The sequence below is a fragment of the Chenopodium quinoa genome, unplaced genomic scaffold (assembly GCF_001683475.1).
Source record: "Chenopodium quinoa cultivar QQ74 unplaced genomic scaffold, ASM168347v1, whole genome shotgun sequence".
NCBI classification, from domain to species: Eukaryota; Viridiplantae; Streptophyta; class Magnoliopsida; order Caryophyllales; family Amaranthaceae; genus Chenopodium; species Chenopodium quinoa.
The window spans coordinates 2,675,181-2,696,147 of record NW_018744878.1 but is presented as its reverse complement, the minus strand read 5'-3'; the positions used below and the strand labels follow the sequence as shown (position 1 = coordinate 2,696,147).

Sequence of the window (20,967 nt, the reverse complement as noted above, 5' to 3'; positions counted from 1 at the left end):
GCATTAGTAAGTAGAATACTACTACTGTTATTTTTTAGTCACAACGTTGAGGATTTTGCGACTGTCAAATGTCAATGCATATTTTATAACTTAAATTTCTCAAGTTGTATTTTAGTAAAATTATAAAAAAAAATGTTAATACTGCCTCTGTTTCATATTATTTACAACGATTTAACATAAAATAGAGAGAAAAATGTCTAATCATTGCAAATAATATGAAACGAAGGTAGTATTAAGTATGCTTCATAGATAAATTTAACAAGATTTAACATTACTATATTTTTGAAAGGAGAAAATAGCAATTATCATTCCTTCCTAAATCCCTATAACTACAAGTTCATATTCACATGAATTAAACATTTCCATCTACCATTGCAACACTTCAAGAATTTCCGAAACCTATTCAATGGTTAAATCGAATGCTCCATTCTGAGTTAGTTTGGGCAAAGTGTAGAAGTGTGCGTTAACACAATTGTTCTGTTAAATAAGTATGGTAACATTTGTCAAAATGTCATGAAGAATCATAAATGGTCAAAAAGCGAAGCACATATGTACCTATTATGTACATGGGATACAGAAGATTACATAATGGATCAGCTACACAAAAAGAATGACATTTATCCTAGGCCTAATAATTTCTTTTACTCCTGTTGTTTTCTTTTTCCTTTCAGTTCTTTTGTGTTTCTCATCTACACCCAAGAGCAACATACAAAAAACCTAATACTTGGGCAAGAGACAAAGTAAATGATGTTATGACTTATGACTGCCAAAATACGTCAAAGTCGGAACTATACAACGAGCGATCTTGTATCTCCAAATTTGCAACATGCCAATTTATCAGTCGAGACTGAAGACATTTACACAAAAGCAGTCCCACTGGAAAAATCCACCATTCACCTTCATCCCTGCAAATACACCCAGCAACAAAGGAAATCGTTATGAGGCAGGCCGACGATAGCCGATAGCCTATGTTTACCTGTAATTAGCGAATAAAGAAAACATCTAGTAAAAAAGTTAACTTACAAGCCCCATGGCTGCAAATAGGGAATCATTTTGCTTCGTGATGCTTGAGACTTGTAGTGGATATAACCACAAATAAATGCAACCACCTGTTCAAAATAAAAATAAATAAAAAAGACCGTGAGCATTCAGCAGGGCCAAGGGATGAGCTGAAGAGGATCCAAATTGCCAAGTAAACCCTTCATAAGTAAGCTGATTGGCAAGTTGAGCCAGATATGTAGAGTTGGTATTGAAGATTTTACTAGAGAAATCGATAAAGGATGAACTAAATAAGAAAATACTTCACTTCTTTAAAGCATCAAATTCTTTTAAAGTACTAGATCAAGGTCTTTAAGAAGAATTAAACCATATTTGTAAATTAAACAAAAGAGATGGACAATTTGTACTTACAACATTGACCAAAGAGGTGATGTTCCACAGAGCATACAGACGTGCAAGACCAGCTGAACGCCGAGGACCATGACTAAACAAAGCATTAATTCCAGCAGGAAATGGAAGAAGAATACCCAGTGGTAAAAAACATAATACAAGGAACACATCCACCAGTGATACAGAATATAGCTGGAGTAAAGTAAGCAGCACTAGACTGAAATCCCCCAGAAGCAATATAGAGATAAACAAACCAACAAGATCCTGCAAGAGGACAATACATATAATAGTGATGGTAAGTTAATATCCATGAAGGCCCTTGTAAACTATTTTTTTCAGCAGAACTCAATTCAAAATTAATTAGCAGAATCCATTACCTGGTGCCCTACAGGCTTAGTATTGTGAAGAATGAGAGAGAAGGGGAAGAAGATATCTCTCTTTTCCTCCAGATCTCGTATATTTTCAATGTCCAAAATAGCTCCATATGACCTCTTCTGTCGCATCAAATATTCATCTGTTTTGCTAACATTGTCTAAGAGGGAATCTTCCCAGTGATAGCCAGATGAATTTCCTACCCGGATGCTGTTATGTGATCAGAAGCATTCATCAAGACAGTCACCAGAACTAAAAAATACTAGACGCAGAGGCTGAGTATGCACATATACATATACAACAATATAAGTATAAATAAACAAGAATGATTAAAACAACATACCTAGAAGGTAGCTCAGTTTGCATATTCCCATCATGATACTCAGGGGATAGACACTCAAGGTTCTCATCAAGAGTACAAACCAAAAGACCATACTGACAATATCCACAAGCTGTGGCTTGAAACCAAGCAAGGTCAATACGTAGAGCATAATTCTTCAGCTTGGGGTTAGCATGACTTTCAAGCCACCTAAGAACAGGTCGAAATGATTTCCTTAGGCATCCACGCCGGACCAAGCGTAGATGCGCATTAAGACCGGCCACCAGACGATACCAAGTGGTTGGAGGGACAGACTGAAGGGAATCATACCCCCAAAGAGCACACATACACGATCAGCATTAAGGAAAACATAGCATCAACACATATTATAAATATTTAATTCCTACTCAGACATGAGTTTACAACGGCATACCTGACTCATTAGGCTAGTTAGAATATTGTCACTGTGAAGAGTAAAGGGTGCCATATAACTTCCATCACCGCCAAAAAGTATAGCCAAGGGAAACCTTTGAAGTAGATGAGGAGGGAGATCACTCCTTTTCTCATCACCACCAAGGAAAAAATCCACATATGCGAGCATCAAATCAGGAGTAGCAGCAACCTGTTAAATTCAAATGTGGGTTCAAAAATAAGCTTTAACAAAAACCTGTTCTGAAGACACTCCTTTTTTGAACATCATCTCTCATATTTCATTTCTCCTCACATGGTCCCCCCAACTCCTACTTTTTTACATTACCACCACTATCTTTGTTTTACAATATTTTACTCCATTCAACTCACCAACCTTAAAACTAAGTGCCAGTCAAACCGATACACTTAAAAATCAAATTATGTAAATAAATAAAAACGCTGGGAGTATAATCAAACAATCTAATCAGCCATATTATCACAAACCTATCAGCTACCCCAGTACCCTTTAGACGCAGGAAGTCTGAAAAACTACGCCTTTCGGACAAATCAATATCTCAATTGAGAAAGACATCTTACAAAAAAGATCAAAAAAATCAGTAACCAGTACAAAATGATCCAAGAAAAAGCAAGTTTTGTTACAGAAATTACGTAGTAAAGGTTGGTGAACAAAAGAAAAACAGACAATCCTATTCCAAAACACAAAAACATTCAGATATAAAATAACAGAAGAAAGTAAGCAGGCAGAGCTTAACCTTTATCCCTTCATAAAGAGCACGAGAACGACAAGATCTTAAGCAAGCATGATCATATTCTGATCGAACAAATTCTCGAAGTCGCTGCAGTTTAATCCTACGGCGCCACTGTAACCAAGACCAAGCCAATGGATATGCTAAAACACCAAGTATACTATATACTGATCCCTCCCACCACTGATATGTTGCAAGAAGATTAACCTCATCTACAAATCTATTAAAGGCACCCTCATACCTGAAAATATGACACAAGATACCCTTAATGTTTGTAATAGATTTCAAGCATCGGAGAGCATTTAGAAGCCACCTCAGGTGCATCCAAAGATCAAATGTATAATGGCTGAAAAAAAGAAAGTACTAACACAATCTCTTTTAATTGTTCCGGTGGGGAGTGAGGGAGGTGCCAAGGTTCAGCAAAAGTGTTTGGTCCCATAAAATACATCCTGTGAACATGACTCTGAGACTCCTCGGCTCTGTTTGTTTCCAAAACCTGCGACAAGAAACAGCAAAGTAAGACAATAGTATCAACACTGCAAATGTAAATTTAAAAAGAATATAAATGAAAAAACAGAGATAATTGAAGATCACTTCCATAGTTCACAGATTAAACCAGGTCATGTCCACTTAATTAGAGAACCCCCCCCCCCCTCTCTTTCTAGACAAATAAAAAATCAGAAGACAGGATTATACACCTCATTAAGTGACTCCAAGAAAGGGAAAGAGTGGTCTATCTGAGAACCGTGCTGTGTTGGAGCAGGACCAGGTAATTCATCGACCCCAACAAACCTCATACGTGCAACACTGAGCACAAGAGCCAACAAGATAAGGAGGCCCAGTAGAATAAGACCAAACATCCAGGGTCCTCCAAATGTATAAATCAGCTCCTCAAGGGCTGTATAGCAATGTGGCATATGATATCTGTCTGAAATACATTTGTAAGGGCATGTAGCTTCAGTTGCGCCACCTATCAGAAAGGATCAGCTTATTAATGAAGCAGCCAATATTTAAACATTACATCCTCCATATTATAGCTTGTAGTGATTAAGAAGCACAGGAGAAATTAATTCAAACATGAAATTTCCAGATCTGAACAAATAATTACAAGAAATCACAGCAGCATAAAAACTGCCATAACCTTTTACTAATTCAGCTCAGCAACTGTAAAACTCTTGCTGACATTTAATCAAGATTTAGAAGTACCTCTGACACTAACGTAAACAGCACGATGAGAAAACTCCAGCGAAGGACAATGATGGCAGAGATGTTCTTCCGATCCGATGACATCTTTGTAAGTGCCAGGGGGGCATTCCTGTACAGTAAAGCATTAATCTAGGAAAATGGACTCAGAAATTTTATATTATGTGCACAGCCAACCTACTCCAAGCCAATGAAGATGAATTTTAGTGTGTAAATAGCACACTTATACAAAGGCAGATTTAGAGATATGCCTGGCCAGGGAGCGCTAAAAAAATTATGGAAAACAAAAAATTAACAAAACATTCTTTTACGCAACCATTAATTCTGTCCAGAAAACAAATTTGTTATCAGGCATAATTTTTTTTTCCCATATGATTAATATGTAACTGAGTAAAAGCAACAAGATGTTGTCAATTGCTTCCCATAACATACATGGCTAAAGGGGAAATAAATAAACGTCTATCAGGCCACATGCATAATATCATCTACAACATTAAAAGACATGCAGCTAACAAAGTAGTTTTCAACTATACAATGACCAAAGAGACCACAAAACTCCAGTAATTAAATAAAAATTACAAAGAAAATTCTGCAAGAACTTCACTTCCAAATTTACCTTGCAAAAGGTGCCATAGAGACCTTTTGGGCAAGCCTTTCCTGTCATTGTTCCATTTTCTCCAGCACCACCTTCATCACCACCAGATCCTCCCCTATAATAAAGCAAACACATCCAAGCGTCAATGGAAAATTGGAAACAGTAAAAAAAAAGTAACAGAAAGAACAAAACTCTCATACAATTTCCAAAGAACACGTAACAACAAAAGAGATGCTAGGCTCCAGAGAAAGATATCAAAGAAGGATCATCATTTACAAAGACATCAAAGTATAATTAACTGCAAGCTTTAAACCATCAATTATTTTGTTTCATTGGTGTCAAATTACTCAAAAGAGGAGGGGGAAGACGTTTCAAAATTTTCTACCAAGAGTTTGTACAACAAAAAAATGTCTAATGCAAACATGTGCCACATCCATATATGAAAAGAACAAAGCTCCACATACTCCTGAATAGCTAAATATCATCTCAAACTATATACGAGTATGTACTAAATATGAAACCAGATAAGAAAAAATGCATACGAAAATGACAGTATGACAAGGTAACCAAAAAAATAACAAGGGCATGAACTATTGACTTGAGTATATAACAGAACAAATGCCAGATTAATTTCATATCATTCACAAGACAGCCCAATACAGTAACAAAACAGAGCATACAAATCCAAAGCAATAACGGCAATAAAAATTACAATTGCATGCAAAAGATATAAACAAATAAGGAAGCCAATACAAACCCAGTGACAATTTTTCCCCTAACGCTGGCAATGGGCTGATAAAATTCACCGGTAGGGATATCAGACCAATGAAAATGCACCCTGCCTCCAGCACCACCACCACCACCCAGTGGACCACCATTCCCACCAACACTAGATAGGGTGGCAATATCACCAATAGTCAAGGTCTTCAAAAATAATAGCACAGTACCACCTGATCCACCCCCAAGACCTTCACTAAAGCTGTCAAAAATAGAATAAGCTTTCCTAATTCCATCTTGATAGCTTCCTCCATCAGCTCTCAGTGAGCCCTCAACAGAAAGGCTGGACAATGGATGCTCCATTGAACCCATGACTACAACACAAAAACAAAGTGAAAAAGTATACAATTAGTTTTAATTCGCATTAACTAGGAGTTCGAAAAGCTCACAATCACAAATTCAGCATCTTCAATGCATTAATTAATTCTACAATAGCTAACCAAAAATATGCATAATTCCCTTCTCCAAGATAAATGCTCATTAAGATTGGACTTAGGAATCCATGTCAACCTACGGCCAACAGATTAACATATAGAACTATTTTCATAAAGTTTGACATTTAGATCTAGCAATAAGAGAATAGTCAACAATATACACATGGCATGGACTACAAACTACATACCATACACACTTCTGTAAAAAATATGTGGAAAAACAACAATCATGTTGACTAATACAAAGTATCAAATAACATCAGAAAAATTGGACTGCCAATATACATTAGAAAAGCAAAGTTATAAGGCTTTGATAGACAATTAGACACTAAAGAGAAGCCAATAAAATACGGTGACGATACCATCTAAGCTCATGGTACTTACCAACAATTCCACCACCAGCAGTGGAACCAGCTACGCTATCATTTCCACTTCCACTACCAAGTTCGCAAGGTAAATATTTATTTCCATATGATACCCCACCCTCAACACAAGTAGCACCATGACATCCAGCCCCGCCATTACCACCGTGACCACCACCACCACTGAGGCCATTACTGAGAACCTTTCCTCTGCCAATTCCACCAGTGCAACCTGCACAATTATATAACATGCTTTTTCAAAACAAAGGACAGGGTACTTAGTAGATCCTCCCATTGCAGTCCAACCAAACATACAAAAATAAAATAAATAAAGTTAAAAAGGAAAGCAATAGGAATTTAGGGAAGGGATTGATGTCCATGTCAGAGCAACCACCGCAAATTACTAACGACAGATACTGCCTAAGGTTATAGCTTAGGGATCTCTTCTGAATCTCAGACCTATAAACGAGACCCAGCCACATAAACAGATATACACCTCGACTATAAGAATTTAAAAGATGCATACCCAAGCCAGATGCAGTTATTGTTCCAGATGGTCCCACATCTACAGTCCTGGCTCTATGAAAATGAATAACTGACCCTTCTATAGAGCCTTCAACAATCACATCTTCAACTCTACATACCTGTCAACAACAACTCCTCCACGTGAATTAGATTTAAATATTCGATCATATTTGGATCTTGTTAATAGCATTCATTTAAAAATACAAACCTGCAGAGTGAATGACAGGGAAGAATTGACATTACAATCTTCAGGAGGATGCAGCAATTCTAAAGGACAGTCATTGTCATCACAGTACAGCCTAGGTGTCCTGCAAGACAAAATGAATGAACCACTTTGACACCAAATGATGTGGTAAAAAGGTTGAACTGTCAAGAGTTCAACAAAACTCACATGTCATCTTTCTTTTCACTCTCCAGTGGGCCACGCAAGACAGATCCTGGCCCAATCTGCAAAAGTATATAAAAATGAAATGGTTGCACAGCAAAATAATTTGATGCTTCAACCTAATCCAATACTTGCGTATAATACAATAATGAACCATGAATATTCTGTAAAAACATGACTACTAACTGACAATAAAATAATCCAAACCATGGAATTAAATCTCAGGCACATCACAACCTCATTGTTAGGAATTTTAAGCTTACCGCAACCAAAATATTAGGCCACAAGCCACCCACATTGCCCACAGTTCAGACCGTGTACGAGATTTAAAACCATCACAAAAGCAAAGAATAGGATTTTAATATATCGCAGATCTGCTATGGTCGAGGGTAGATCTAACATACATCTAAAAATTTGAGCCTTGACCCCATATCTGATCGTCCCACTAAAATGTACTTGCATTATTTCAGCAATGCATTTAATGGATAACTTGCAAAGTTTAAACATAAACTTACATGGATACCATAAAATAATGACAACACCAAACGCTGTGCCTCAATCGCATCACCAGGACCTGTCAAATTTAGCAAACCTTGCCCATGAACTCCCAAATTAGCATTAGAGTGTATGGAAGATGATTCCTGGCATATAAATGAGTAGATTTCAATACATGGACAAATTATCATGAACCCAAAAAAAAAAAAAAAAAAAAAAAAAGACAGAAGGATGTACCCTTAAAACCAACAAATTACTGGCCTCAAGCAAGGATGTCGCAACTGCAATATCTGAACCACCATCTACTAGCAATTGAGAATTCCACATCAAAAACATTTTCACAGACATACGAAGAGCTCCATACACCTGTGCAAAACACAGTTAATTACAGAAAGTAACTCAAAACAATCAGAAGAACAAAATGCTATGCTATCAACCACTAATAAATCTCTACACTGGGAATAGAAAGATCATATCTTTATGGATCAAATTTAAAGGAAATTAAAAAGGCCCAAGCAAATCTGATAAGGGTTTGCCGAAGGAAAAAAAACAAAAGACATATTAAATAAGATAAGAAGCTAATATGTTTGCAAAGAAGAATCAAAGCACCCAACCCCATAATAAATATACAAAATTGTGAAAAAAAAAAAAAAATGGCGACATAAGAAGTCTGGCCATCCAGGCTCTAGCTAAAAAAGATAGCCAATTTTCAAACCAAAATGCAAGACCTCTCAACAATCAAAAAACCACAATGGATAGCACCTTTAATCTTCCTATATCAAAATACCCATTTTGTAAAACAAGTTAATAAATAAAATAACGACTTACTTTTTGGACTTATATTAAAAAGTATTGTGATGCTTTTATGCTTTCCACTCAAAAAACATTCAAATTAGACAGAGAACTGATATTCTTGGAAATGTTAAATTGCTACCATAAACTATTTGACATTACAATAAAAATAAATAAATAAACTCCTAAAATGAATCCAGAAAGTAAAGTCTGAAATAGCAGAAACCTTGATCACTGAATCACTCATCAATAATTCTTCAGCCAACAATTCAAACTCTGACGAAGCGTACTTTGCCAGCCCAAAGCTCAATTCACCACCAGCCTCCAGTTTAATTTGGCCTTGAACCTATTAATTATGAAACGAAATTAAATTTACGTAATACTAGAAGCTGAAATCTGAAAGTAATACGCTATAACATGTATCCAAGGGTGAGGGCACAAAATGAGACTAGAACTCTCTGTTATGATAGATTAGATGTGTAGGCATAGACTGATCCAGTACCCCAAAACCGCAAATTAGAGGAATGAAAGCGAAGCGAAGACACTTCATTGTTTTTATTACAAACTTCCTTTGTTCCATTTTACTTGAAACAATTAGTCTTACACATTTGCCGATGCATAACTTTCAACCATTAATAACCTTTTTTATGATAAAGTAAAAATCTATTTTTTAAAAAAAGTTGATACTATGAAAACATAACATAGGACAAATCTGACAAGATCCCACTTGTCTATACTTTTGCCTTACATATTAATCACTAAAGATGGTCAAACAGAAATATGTGATTAGTGGCAAATGTCAAATTGTTGGGAGTAAAACGGAACGGAGGAAGTATATTGCTATTTCATAAAACATGGTATTGACAACAGTAAATGAATAAAGAATGAAATAAACTGACCTGCACACGACTCCAAAGCAACGGAACAGATGCCTTCGCATGGTTGCGTACATAAACATTGGTCCAAAGAGGCTGGTTAGGAAAATCCATCAGCAAGGTGTTTGTGTCAGTAGAACGATTGTGGTTACTAATAATAAGGCTGCGGGGAACGGCATCATAAAGAGTTCCAGCAGCACCTGCATTATCTGAGCATCCATAACTAATTCCTCCTGCATGCAGTGATGATGTAAGTGTCAAGTTAGCAATTAACACTTGTACAACTCTAAACAAAATAAATGACAGTCATCATTTCACGAAAAATAATTATAACCTTCACAGTACTATCTCAACAGAACAGAAAACATGGATTGTAAAATTTAAGTCTCTCCCACAAAATTAATCCTATATGTTTACATACATAATTTTGATGAAGTAATCAAAAGTATGGCATTAAATCAGTGGAGCTTCAAGAACCAAGTCACATAATAGACAGAAGACATAATTATCTGAGATGTAGCCATTAGTTATTCAGTTACACCATCACAGTAAGATCTGACGTTTTAGGTATGACATGAGAAGCCAAGTCTCAAGTCAGAGTAACATATAAAAATGACATAAGAAAACCACAATATCCACAAGGTACTCCCTTTCTAAACATTGTTCCTACTTAAAATATTTCATTTGACGAGAAACAAACTTTTAAAAATCAAAGTTGGGAGCTTGTTAGATTCATATACTTTTTAAAGTACGTATTTTAAGATATTGATGCTCACATGAAAATGTGCAAAAAGCAGGTAGAAAAAAATAAGCAATGAAGGGGGAATAAGACACGAGAAAGTTTAAAATTTAGAAAAAAAAATTCTTAAAAACTAAAAAAATAAGAAATGGAGGGAATAAGACACAAAAAATGTTAAAATTTTAGGGAAAAAATATCCATTCAAACTAAAAGTACGATTTTTTTAGTTAGGTATAATGAGTTTGAGAGTATAATGAAGTAAAATTTTTCATTAGAACAATACTTCAAAATATTTTTATCTTGTTTCAGATGAGTCGAAGGACTCAAAGCACATCAAAGCGTTTCAAGATATGGTACAGTGGTACCACAATAGTTATGAGATACACCTCGTAAAAAAAGTGTGACCTATCTAGATTCTCATGTGCATTGTACTTCTATTATATGGAAGATCCAGCCATCTATAACCAAGAAAAGCTGCTCATCTCACAAAATCCCAAAATAGCAGCCCAAAAATAGATTGTAAGCCAAAGAAAGCTTATGCAAGCTGATAAATTTTTCTGAGAGCCATACAAAACAAAAAGTGCAGCAGGCAAATAGAAGCAATCAAATCAACATAAAAAAAAAAAGATTATGAAACGAGAAATAAGAATCAATCAAACAAAGATATACAAGAATTTCAATAAAGTGAGAATGGATCAAACAAAGATAAGTAAATATCAGATTCTCACCATGAGTATAAGTATTTGGCTCATCACGCCAGCTAAAAACATCAATGGAAATCCTCCCACCACCTCCACCACCAAAACCATTGCCCCCACATGCACTCACTTTACCATCACCGGACCTGCATATGTTTAAGCACCAAAAACCATACATTTGAAATCAACACAACAGTCAATTAACTTGAGACAGAATGCACATAGTAAACAATCATACAACTCCTAACCACTATAATGAAGAGAAAAGAAGGGTAACCAAATAAAGGGAGAAAAAAGGTGTGCCTTTCATAATACATTTATACTTCCAACTTCTAAAAGCTTGTTCTCTTCATTTTGTTTCTGAAACAAATGACTAATTCATAGATATCTGTTAATTATTACTGTGTATCCTTAGTTGTATATTAAGAAAAAAATTTATAATTACATACATGGAAAGTTCACATTGAGAAGAATTTAACAAGATCCTACTAATTACAACACACCAATATTAGAGGTTCTGACTAGGTCAAACTTTTAAACCACTCAAAATCATAAATAGTTTCCCAAAAACTAACTTTCCCAAAGAAGAACTTCATCTTCATTATTGGTTGACTTTATGCGGTATGTTTAGGTGCTTGTCCATATTAGCCATCCAAATTGATGCAATACACAATATCTTCATCTCACATCACCTTGAGCAATTTGCCCCAAATATTTGAAACAATCTACCATTAAACACAGCATACATCCCAATCTTCAGAAACATATCCAACACATCCCTAACTTTCCCAATCATCCACTCCAAGGACTCCATATTAACTCAATTTAGAAACCTTTGAAAGTTTGGAATCTGATTGATAATCTTGTCATTGGCACTTTGATATCACATCCACCAATGTCAAATCTTGAAAAAATAGCATACACCACAGAAATGCCCTTAGATTGTCTTTACTCTTTATGCACTATTAGAAAATAATGAGCTGATGTGAAAAGTATGAGGATGAATCAAAACTTTTCATTGATAAAGTCACACATATATGAGATACAAGTTGGTTTGGCAATCTCAAAATTGTCTCCCTACCCCACAGCCTGAATTTGTGAAATATGAATCTCTCACAACAGTTCACTGTACTCAATAATAAACATATTTAGATCAATAAAACCCACAGGTACATTCTATAACTTATAATACTCTATTAAATGCTTGAAAATAAATAGTTTCCACTATAGATCTTGAAGGCATAAAACCAGATTAATCTCTTATACGTTATAAGGATGATGTATAATTGATCGTTAAAAAAGCTAAAATTCAATGACATCTACCAGAAGTACAAGAACAGGAATACAGGACATTCGTAAGGAAAACACCATTCATGAAGCATTATGTCAACGCTAAAAGATCAAGGTCTTTCAACATTACAAAGACAAGTACAAATATTGTAAATTGACTTTTTAATATTTCTTGTTGAATTCTTATCTCAAGCCTAACTTCAAACAATATATTTGCATGAACTTGTCTCGTTTTCCCTCCTTTTCATAACTTTGTATCAACAAATACGCAGTTGTTGTGTTGAAAATCAAAAGCAATAAGGGTTACATAACCTTGTAAAATGTATTTAAAATTGATAGCCCTGTTACAATCTTCTTCTTAACTCTAACCCAAAATTGTGTCATGTGGGCAAGTAAACTCTTCTTTGATTACAAAAACTATCAAGAGTTTCATATTATTGAACATTCGAAAGTAATTCATCATTTATCAAGAACATATCAAATATTATTAGTCCTTGGTCAGACCGTCAGCGGAAAAATGGCAAGACAAGAATCAACCCCAAAACAACAGGGTGCAAGTGACACGTTGAAAGCCTATTACTCTAAAGCTGGCCATCGGCATTGCAACATTAAACTCTATAAACAATTATCTCAATGACTGAATTTCATTTCACATTTAAACAAAAACAGAATCGGCAGGTTATGTCAACATTATTGATGAGCATTTGGCCGAGTCAATATGGACAAACCCAAAACCACATGGATCATAAAGCCATAAAGGCCTTAAATGTTTGCCTATTTTTGTCCCATTCACTAGTAGATTCCACTAATACCTCAAAAAAAAAAAAAAAAAAAAAAAAAAAAAAAAAAAAAAAAAAAAAAAACTTTTTGACTTATGATACACAGTGCAAACTCACACACTCAAGCAACTCAGCCACTATCATCAAACAGGATAGCTAGATTTAGTAAAGGCTCTTAGATGTTTAAAACTCCAAAATGTAATAATAAGTACTCACACTTAATTCCCAAATGACCTGATAGGATTAATAAGTTCTAAATTCATAGTTACTAGGAAACTGGTTTGATTGGCTTAATGGGGCAGAATCAAACAAGACAGGTCACTTGGTAAAGTCATAATTGATTGGCACTATAACCATTATTGCCATTACTTTGAGAGGGAAAAATATCCCACCTAAACTACTTAAACATCATTTTTATTTTTTGTCCTTCCAAGTTTCAAAACTTAGATAAAATTTCTTTTATCAGTTTATGACTACACAATTCCCAAATAAAAAATGACTATATATATTTTAAGCATGCAACACGTGGGGGGCGTGGGGCCAATCTAGTTAAGTAATAATCATAAATATTAATAAGACACTAAGAAGCATCACCCATGAACAAAAGAAGGCAAGAATAAAAGCTCATCCTCAAACTATCAAGAAGCAATTAAACTAAAAATTAAGGTAATATTAGGTATATCATCAGAGCCTAATACTTGACTCCAGCAGTAAAAAAAGTCTAAAAATGAGCTATAAAACCTCAAAAAGGGCAGGTTACAGTGTTACACCCTCAAAAGATTGAATATTTCTTTCTTTCCAAATACACTCCCAAATAGCCAAGAGGACCATTTTCCACAACAGCAAGTCAACCTTTATTCATTCTCCTTTTCTAAGCTACACAAGCATCGGTAACAGAACAAGGTTGAACCAAATTCACCTCAAACAAGGCTAAGGATAAACTCCAAACTCCAAAGGGATAAAACACAAGGGAAGAAGAATCCTCAGGGTACAAAATAAACGCTCATAATGTAAAATTCCCTTCTCTTGAGAAGTTAAGAGCATCCTAAAATAGAAGCTTTTCACTAACAGCTGCCAAGTAAAGAAGCAAGCTTTTGGAGACCTTTTTTCTTCCAAATTTTTTTTTTTTTTTGAATTCCTTTACCATCTTCCTTATCATATCCAATTCACCTCAACTAAAATCCACCCCTCCTACTCTTAGCATATACCAAAAGCGTATAATAGCCATGACTTACAAGTTTAAGCAATGACTTCTCACACACTTAAATGTATTACATTTCTAAAAGGGGAGCATAAATGATTAAGAAAGAACATACGCATATATTTAGGGGGACAACCTGAACTTCCTAAACTAAAAGGGAAAAACCCCATGTCTTCTAGGGCTACATACCTAACAACCTAGTTATTACGGACCAACTAATTAATATCCTAAGGTCTTGCCAACGGAAACAACATTGCTTTAAAAAGACACAACCCGGCCAATAATTTCTTGATAGATAGTTTGATAGGGAAGCTACCCACTCTAATCATCTTCATGAGAAAAAATAATAACCTTACAAATGAAATGTGATAGATAAACCTCAACCAATGCCACAACTATACGTAGATTGAAACCTCAAATTTTTCTAATATGCCACAACTATACGCACATCACCAGCAGGTATGTTTTGTGTAAAACCAACTAAACACAAACAGGTATGTTTTGTCAAAAATAGAGTTGCATTGGAAAATGAATTCTACTATTATCGAGTGTTAAAAAAAACCAACTGCTAGAAAACAAACATCACAAAATAATTAAAAGAAGGGTTAAAGATATTTACATCTTGTGAGCAATGATGTGAATGCTCCCACCAGAACCACCACCACCTTTGTTTCCCCCATTGCCACCATCAGCCAACACTGCCGCATTCACCACAAGATACTCTTTAACACAAAGCCTAACCCGCCCACCTCCTCCCCCACCATAATCAACCTCTTTACTCGTACTCCCTCCCTTACTTCCATAACTCCAAGGCTTATCCAACGTTGACCAAGAATACGTATCCCCACCCCAATAATCCTCAGGACTCTTCGAATTGTCAATCATACAACAAGCGCCTCGTCCTCCATGTCCTCCACCCGACCCATCCAACAAAGCAGGCGACCCACTCGTCTGGGGCGGGGGATCACCCGCCATTCCCGTGGTATTTATCACTGACCCTTGACTAAATGTTGCATTCCAAGCAACTAAATCAAAAGTACCAGCAATAATCGTGGAATTTTCGCCTAAACTAAAATTGCCAGTAATATTAATAGCAATCTCACATCCTGGAGCTTCAACACAGTTGAGTTTTACATTAGGGAGGATGAAAAAATTGCCCGTCCCTTGTATATACACACTATCAGTAAGATTCAAATCCGATACAATTTGACAAGTGGTATCCAAAGAACCAACACCATCTAGATCTCCCTCACACGATACAGTCGGTGGATGAGGCGGAGGAGGCGGCGGCGATGGCGGCGAATAATCATGATGAGAAAACAGCATACTCAATTCAACATCATCAACACCACCACCACCATCATCCAAGAACGATGAAGCATAAGCATTTGGAGAGAGAAATCCAGGGTTTAAGAACAACAGCAGTAAAAGTGGAATCATTGAACAACGGAAACTCAACATTACAGTAAACACAACAACAGATTAAGCTAAACTTGATTCAATAACACTACTATTTAACATATATCTAGGGTTTAAGAACAATAAGAAGAGAGAGAATAATATCATCGAGGAACTGAAATTCGCCATTACAGTAACAGATGAGAGGACAAAATCAAACCGAATCGAATCAAAAACTTGTTCTGCTTCATCAAAATTAGCGAAATTGGCGAATTCAAGAACATGGAAAAGTGATGAATTAGGGTAGAAATTTGGGGGAAATTGAAGATTGAGTTTAGAGAAGAGAGAGCATCCAGAAAAAACCCTAGAAATGGTGTGAAATCTGCTCTCTGTGTTAACAGTGGTAAGAGGAGAGAGAAAGAGAAGAAGGTGGTTTTTTAAGACAGTTAATTTTCACTTGAAGAAAAGAATACAGTGGAATTGGTTTGAAAAACTGTAAACAGCTTAGCCAGATAGAAAGAATCATTACCCAAATAAATTAACGATGAAATTAAATTAAATTTACTCGTGATTTAAATGCAACTACTTAACAAGAAATTTATTACGATTAATTATGATATTGGTTTTTATATATTATCCAAAAAATAGAAAAAAAAAAAAAAAAAAAACAAAATTTTGACTTTGTAAAATAGGAAGCATGTGCAAAATTCAAGGGTAATGTAGAAAGTAGATTGAATAAAGTTAAAAAAGTGAGAGTATAATGGTCTTTATATATTATTTAAAAACAAAAACAACATTTTGACTTTTAGAAATAGAAGAACAGGAACTATATTATGGGACAGAGGAAGTATAAGTATATTTTTAAAGCACGTATAAGTAAATTGTAATACCAAAAAATTACATATCATGGATTACCTTAAATGAAACTCAACTCATCATATGTTTCATGAATTGTAATGAGTGTAAAAAAGAAAAAAAAAATAAAAAGTGAATATCATTCAAATTATTCAATAAAGTTTTGCAGGTGATACGAAGTATTAGATTTTTTTTGGAGTTTTTTCTAAAGTTTTTAGAGAGCCACGTAGGATTTAATTTTCTCAGCACGACAGCTAGGATAATAAATTTTAGTGGTAGCCAATTAAATACGAGATTGTTAATTTCTTTTAGAATTAAATAATTTAAATGACACATTCGCAAAATTCGTGAATGAGATTTCCCATTTTAAATTAATTAAATATAAAATATTATCTTTTGATATTAGAAATTTTATCTAAATATATAACAAATTTTAGCATATATATATATATATATATATCACAAATTTTTGTATGTGGCTAGCCACACCGTGTGGCCTACCACAATTTTATTAGTTTTTTTTTAAAAAAAATATCAAACTCTTCTGTCTCTTCTTTTCTTATCTTCTTCTCCAAGTCAAACCATACATCATCAACAATTATATCTCTACTCCACCCATTTTCTCTCTCCTCTTTTCTTAGCTTCTTCTTCAAGCCAAACCACACATCACCAACAACCATATCTCTACTCCACCCATTTTCTCTCTCCTCTTTGCCAAATTGCTGTAATTAAAGTCCGAAATTGTAGAAATTAGGTGTCAAATTGCTGTGAAAAATTGTGATTAATTATCCTTAAAATCATCAACAATATTTGAAGTAGTGAAATCGATGAGAACCAAAGAAATGTAAGCTCGTTTTCTTCGTAGAATCTTAGATCGAACATTCTACGTCAAAAATTGTAGGGTGTTACTAGTTTGGTCAGGGGTATTTGTAGGATGTTACTGGTTTGGTCAGGGGTTACATGTAGGGTGTTATTGGTTTGGTAAGGGTGTTACTAGTTTGGCCAGGGGTTACTTGTAGGGTGTTACTGGTTTTGGTCAAGGGTAACTCGTAGGGTGTTACTAGTTTTGCTCAAGGGTTACTTGTAGGGTATTACTGGTTTGCAGTATGGGGCTTACAAGCAACCCTTGAATAAGCAACAAGTAACCATTGAATAAGTAATTCATACAAGTGACCTTGAAGTAACTCATATAAGTAACCCATGAATAAGTAACTCGTACAAGTAACCCTTGAATAAGTAACTCATACAAGTAACCCTTGAATTAACCCATACAAGTAACCCCTGAAAAAAATACAAGTAACCCCTTTAAAAAAATACAAGTAAATCTTGAAAAAAAAAATACAACTAACCCCTGAAAAAAAATACAAGTAACTCTTGAAAAAAAAATTACAAATAATCTGTGAATAAGTAATCCATACAAGTAACCCCTGAAAAAAAATACAAGTAACCCCTAAATAAGTAATTCATACGATCAACCCCTGAAAAAAAAAATACAAGTAACCCCTTAAAAAAAATACAAGTAACCCCTGAAAAAAAAAATACAAGTAACCCCTGAATAAGTAATCCATACAAGTAACCCCTGAAAAAAAAAATACAAGTAACCCTTGAATAAGTAATCCATACAAGTAACCCCTGAAAAAAAAAATACAAGTAACTCCTGAATAAGTAATCCATACAAGTAACCCCTGAAAAAAAAAAAAATACAAGTAACTCAAGAATAAGTAATCCATACAAGTAACCCGTGAAAAAAAAATACAAGTAACCCCTGAATAAGTAATCCATACAAGTAACCCCTGAAAAAAAAAATACAAGTAACCCCTGAAAAAAAAAAACAAGTAGTAACCCCTAAAAAAATACAAGTAACACTGACAAAACCATTAACCCCGTTATGCGAGTGAATAGTAACCCCGTTATATGCACATAATCCGTTATTTTTATTGACTTGGCAGCAGGCCACACGGTGTGGCCTGTTGCACCAAAAAAACTATATATATTATTTTAAAAAATTCAAACAAACCGTGCATTACACGGGCTTCATCTAATATATATATAATAAGATTTTCGTTGAATTTTATTTAGTGATTAGCATTTTATTTCATGTATTAGCAATATATATATGGTTAAAACTTAAAAGTCAAAGTGTATCAGATATTCACAATCAGGGAGTATCATTTTTAATTGTCAATATCGTTTTTTTACAATATTTTGAAAGAGCATAAAGGCAAATTCATCTTCAAAAAAAGCTCGTGTAAACTGCTCCGTACATATATATTTTTATGTTTTTATTATTATAAGTCATAATCTTTGATATGGAGCACAATTTATTAGTTTGTCTAATTTATTAATTACACTATACATAATTCATATCATTATCATAAATAAATTGGTTTAGTTATAATAGTTTAGGATAACAATGCTTTTTTCATGCGAAGTACGGAGTATTAATTATGTTGCAGTTGATTGTTACGGTGTTAATATATGAATTAAATGCTTTTTGGGTCATGTTTCAAATATTGTTGATTTTAAACATAACTATTGTAGTAATTACTCCATATGTTGGTGTGAAGTGTGATGCGCGTAATGGGCAATGTAGATTTATTTATAATGTGCACTCAATTTAATTTTCTCAAAACACAACAAATGCTCACTGCATCTTTTTCACAACATAAATTATGAAACTTTCATCTATTTGCTTTAGGGACTTAGGGTAATTAATAGGTATACAAAGTTGGATTATGGTTATAGATTGTATAGGGACAAAGGTTCCTATTGGTAAAGGTGGCATATGGTGATAAACCAATAGGGATGATAATTAGTTTAATAATAGGTGTGCAAATATTTAGGACCCGAATTCAAGGTTTAAAGGAGTTATATATACTGGGTTGAAACTAATTGAAGTTGGAATCTATATATGTTTTACAAATTATTATCCTATTTAGGATTTTTATATGATAAGTAAGTGTATGGATCAATCTAATGATATTTTTCTTGCTATATTCCGATATTCAACATGTGTACTAAATCAAATGAATGGTTTGATTAGTTCAAATTATGTTTTGACTTGATAAAATATAGTGAAATTAGTGGATGAGTTGGTGCCAAGTACAAGATGAAGGAGCTTATGATGATAGTTTATCACTATTATACAAAGTATTTAGACCATTACACATCAACTTAAAGGTTATTATAGAGTTTTTTTTTTTTTTTTTTTTTTTTTTTTTTTTTTTTTTTTTTTGAATCGGATGATTTTAATTATTTCATTAAATAGGTATAATCACATGAAATTTCTCTCATATGATGTTGTATGTTAAATTCTTTTATAGTTTTGATTGTACACACGTACGGTTACAAAGTACTTTTGTAACACCACTGAAATATAGATATACGGCCTATTATAAGTAACTTATTCAAACCACTTATTTCCTATTTGTAATCTGAAATGCACTTATATCTCATTCAGACCAAAAGAAGTAACATTTTCATATTTAACGTGATTCCTAAAATAAGAAAGAGTTTCCAACTTGAGGTCTTGCAAACGTCGACTTGATCAACAGGTGTCAAAATAAACCAATCCAAATTGTATTACAACATCACATGAGAAATGAGATATAAGCATGAACACAAGCAATCATAGAAGTGGAGGATCATAAGTGCACGTAGCATAAAAATGTTAAAATAATAAAGCAACTCATAAATGACTACAAAATCTCAACAAATTAGCGGTAAGAATGCGGCAAACGCAACTAAAACTACGCACAAAAATCAGCATCAAACTCATTTCTAATTACTCTAAACAATTGCCATGTATTATTTCAAAATCTGATCCCTTTGAAATATTGAGCCAATTTCGAAAAGAAAAGCATATAATATGTGATAATGGACAATTTCCAAGAATCATTTTGATAAAGCTCTTAATGTTATTTTACGGAAAATCATAGTACTAATTTTAGTACTCCTGTTTTTTTCTTTATAGTACAGTCTCATACCTTTTTTTTTTATTATTGGTAAGGAGAAGGGTCCTAGTAGAGTAGTAGGTCGGATAGGAACTTCTTACAGGTCTTCCCGACTTGAGTTAATGGGTTAGATACTATGAAAGTACGGGATGGATAATTGTAAGGAAATCCCTCACCCCAAAGTGTCTCTGGTGATTTTGTAGCCTTTAATATGTATATTTGTCCATGAATACGTACAATTATACGTGACTAAATATTATAAAAAGTTGATATTAGAAAAATACATTTTAAATAAAATTTGCTATTATTTATTTATTTATTAATTTTTTTACAGTAAGAATGACACTGAGCGA

At 34.2% G+C, this 20,967-nt stretch overlaps 1 protein-coding gene across 1 annotated transcript; it reads right to left on the bottom strand.

Annotated features, from left to right (window-relative positions):
* Positions 1-389: 389 nt before the first annotated feature.
* On the bottom strand, positions 390-16,286 carry LOC110705512. Its single transcript, XM_021883398.1, has 22 exons — positions 15,028-16,286; positions 11,169-11,284; positions 9,726-9,934; positions 9,053-9,172; positions 8,272-8,400; positions 8,055-8,180; positions 7,546-7,601; positions 7,363-7,462; positions 7,156-7,273; positions 6,652-6,861; positions 5,814-6,147; positions 5,078-5,171; positions 4,465-4,573; positions 3,957-4,228; positions 3,627-3,754; positions 3,265-3,499; positions 2,514-2,702; positions 2,105-2,394; positions 1,767-1,971; positions 1,411-1,653; positions 1,024-1,109; positions 390-905 (listed from the first exon to the last, which is right to left on the bottom strand). Exons 1-22 carry the CDS (start codon positions 15,867-15,869, stop codon positions 758-760), a joined length of 4,359 nt encoding a protein of 1,452 aa, XP_021739090.1. The 5' UTR covers positions 15,870-16,286; the 3' UTR covers positions 390-757.
* Between the last annotated feature and the right edge of the window lie 4,681 nt (positions 16,287-20,967).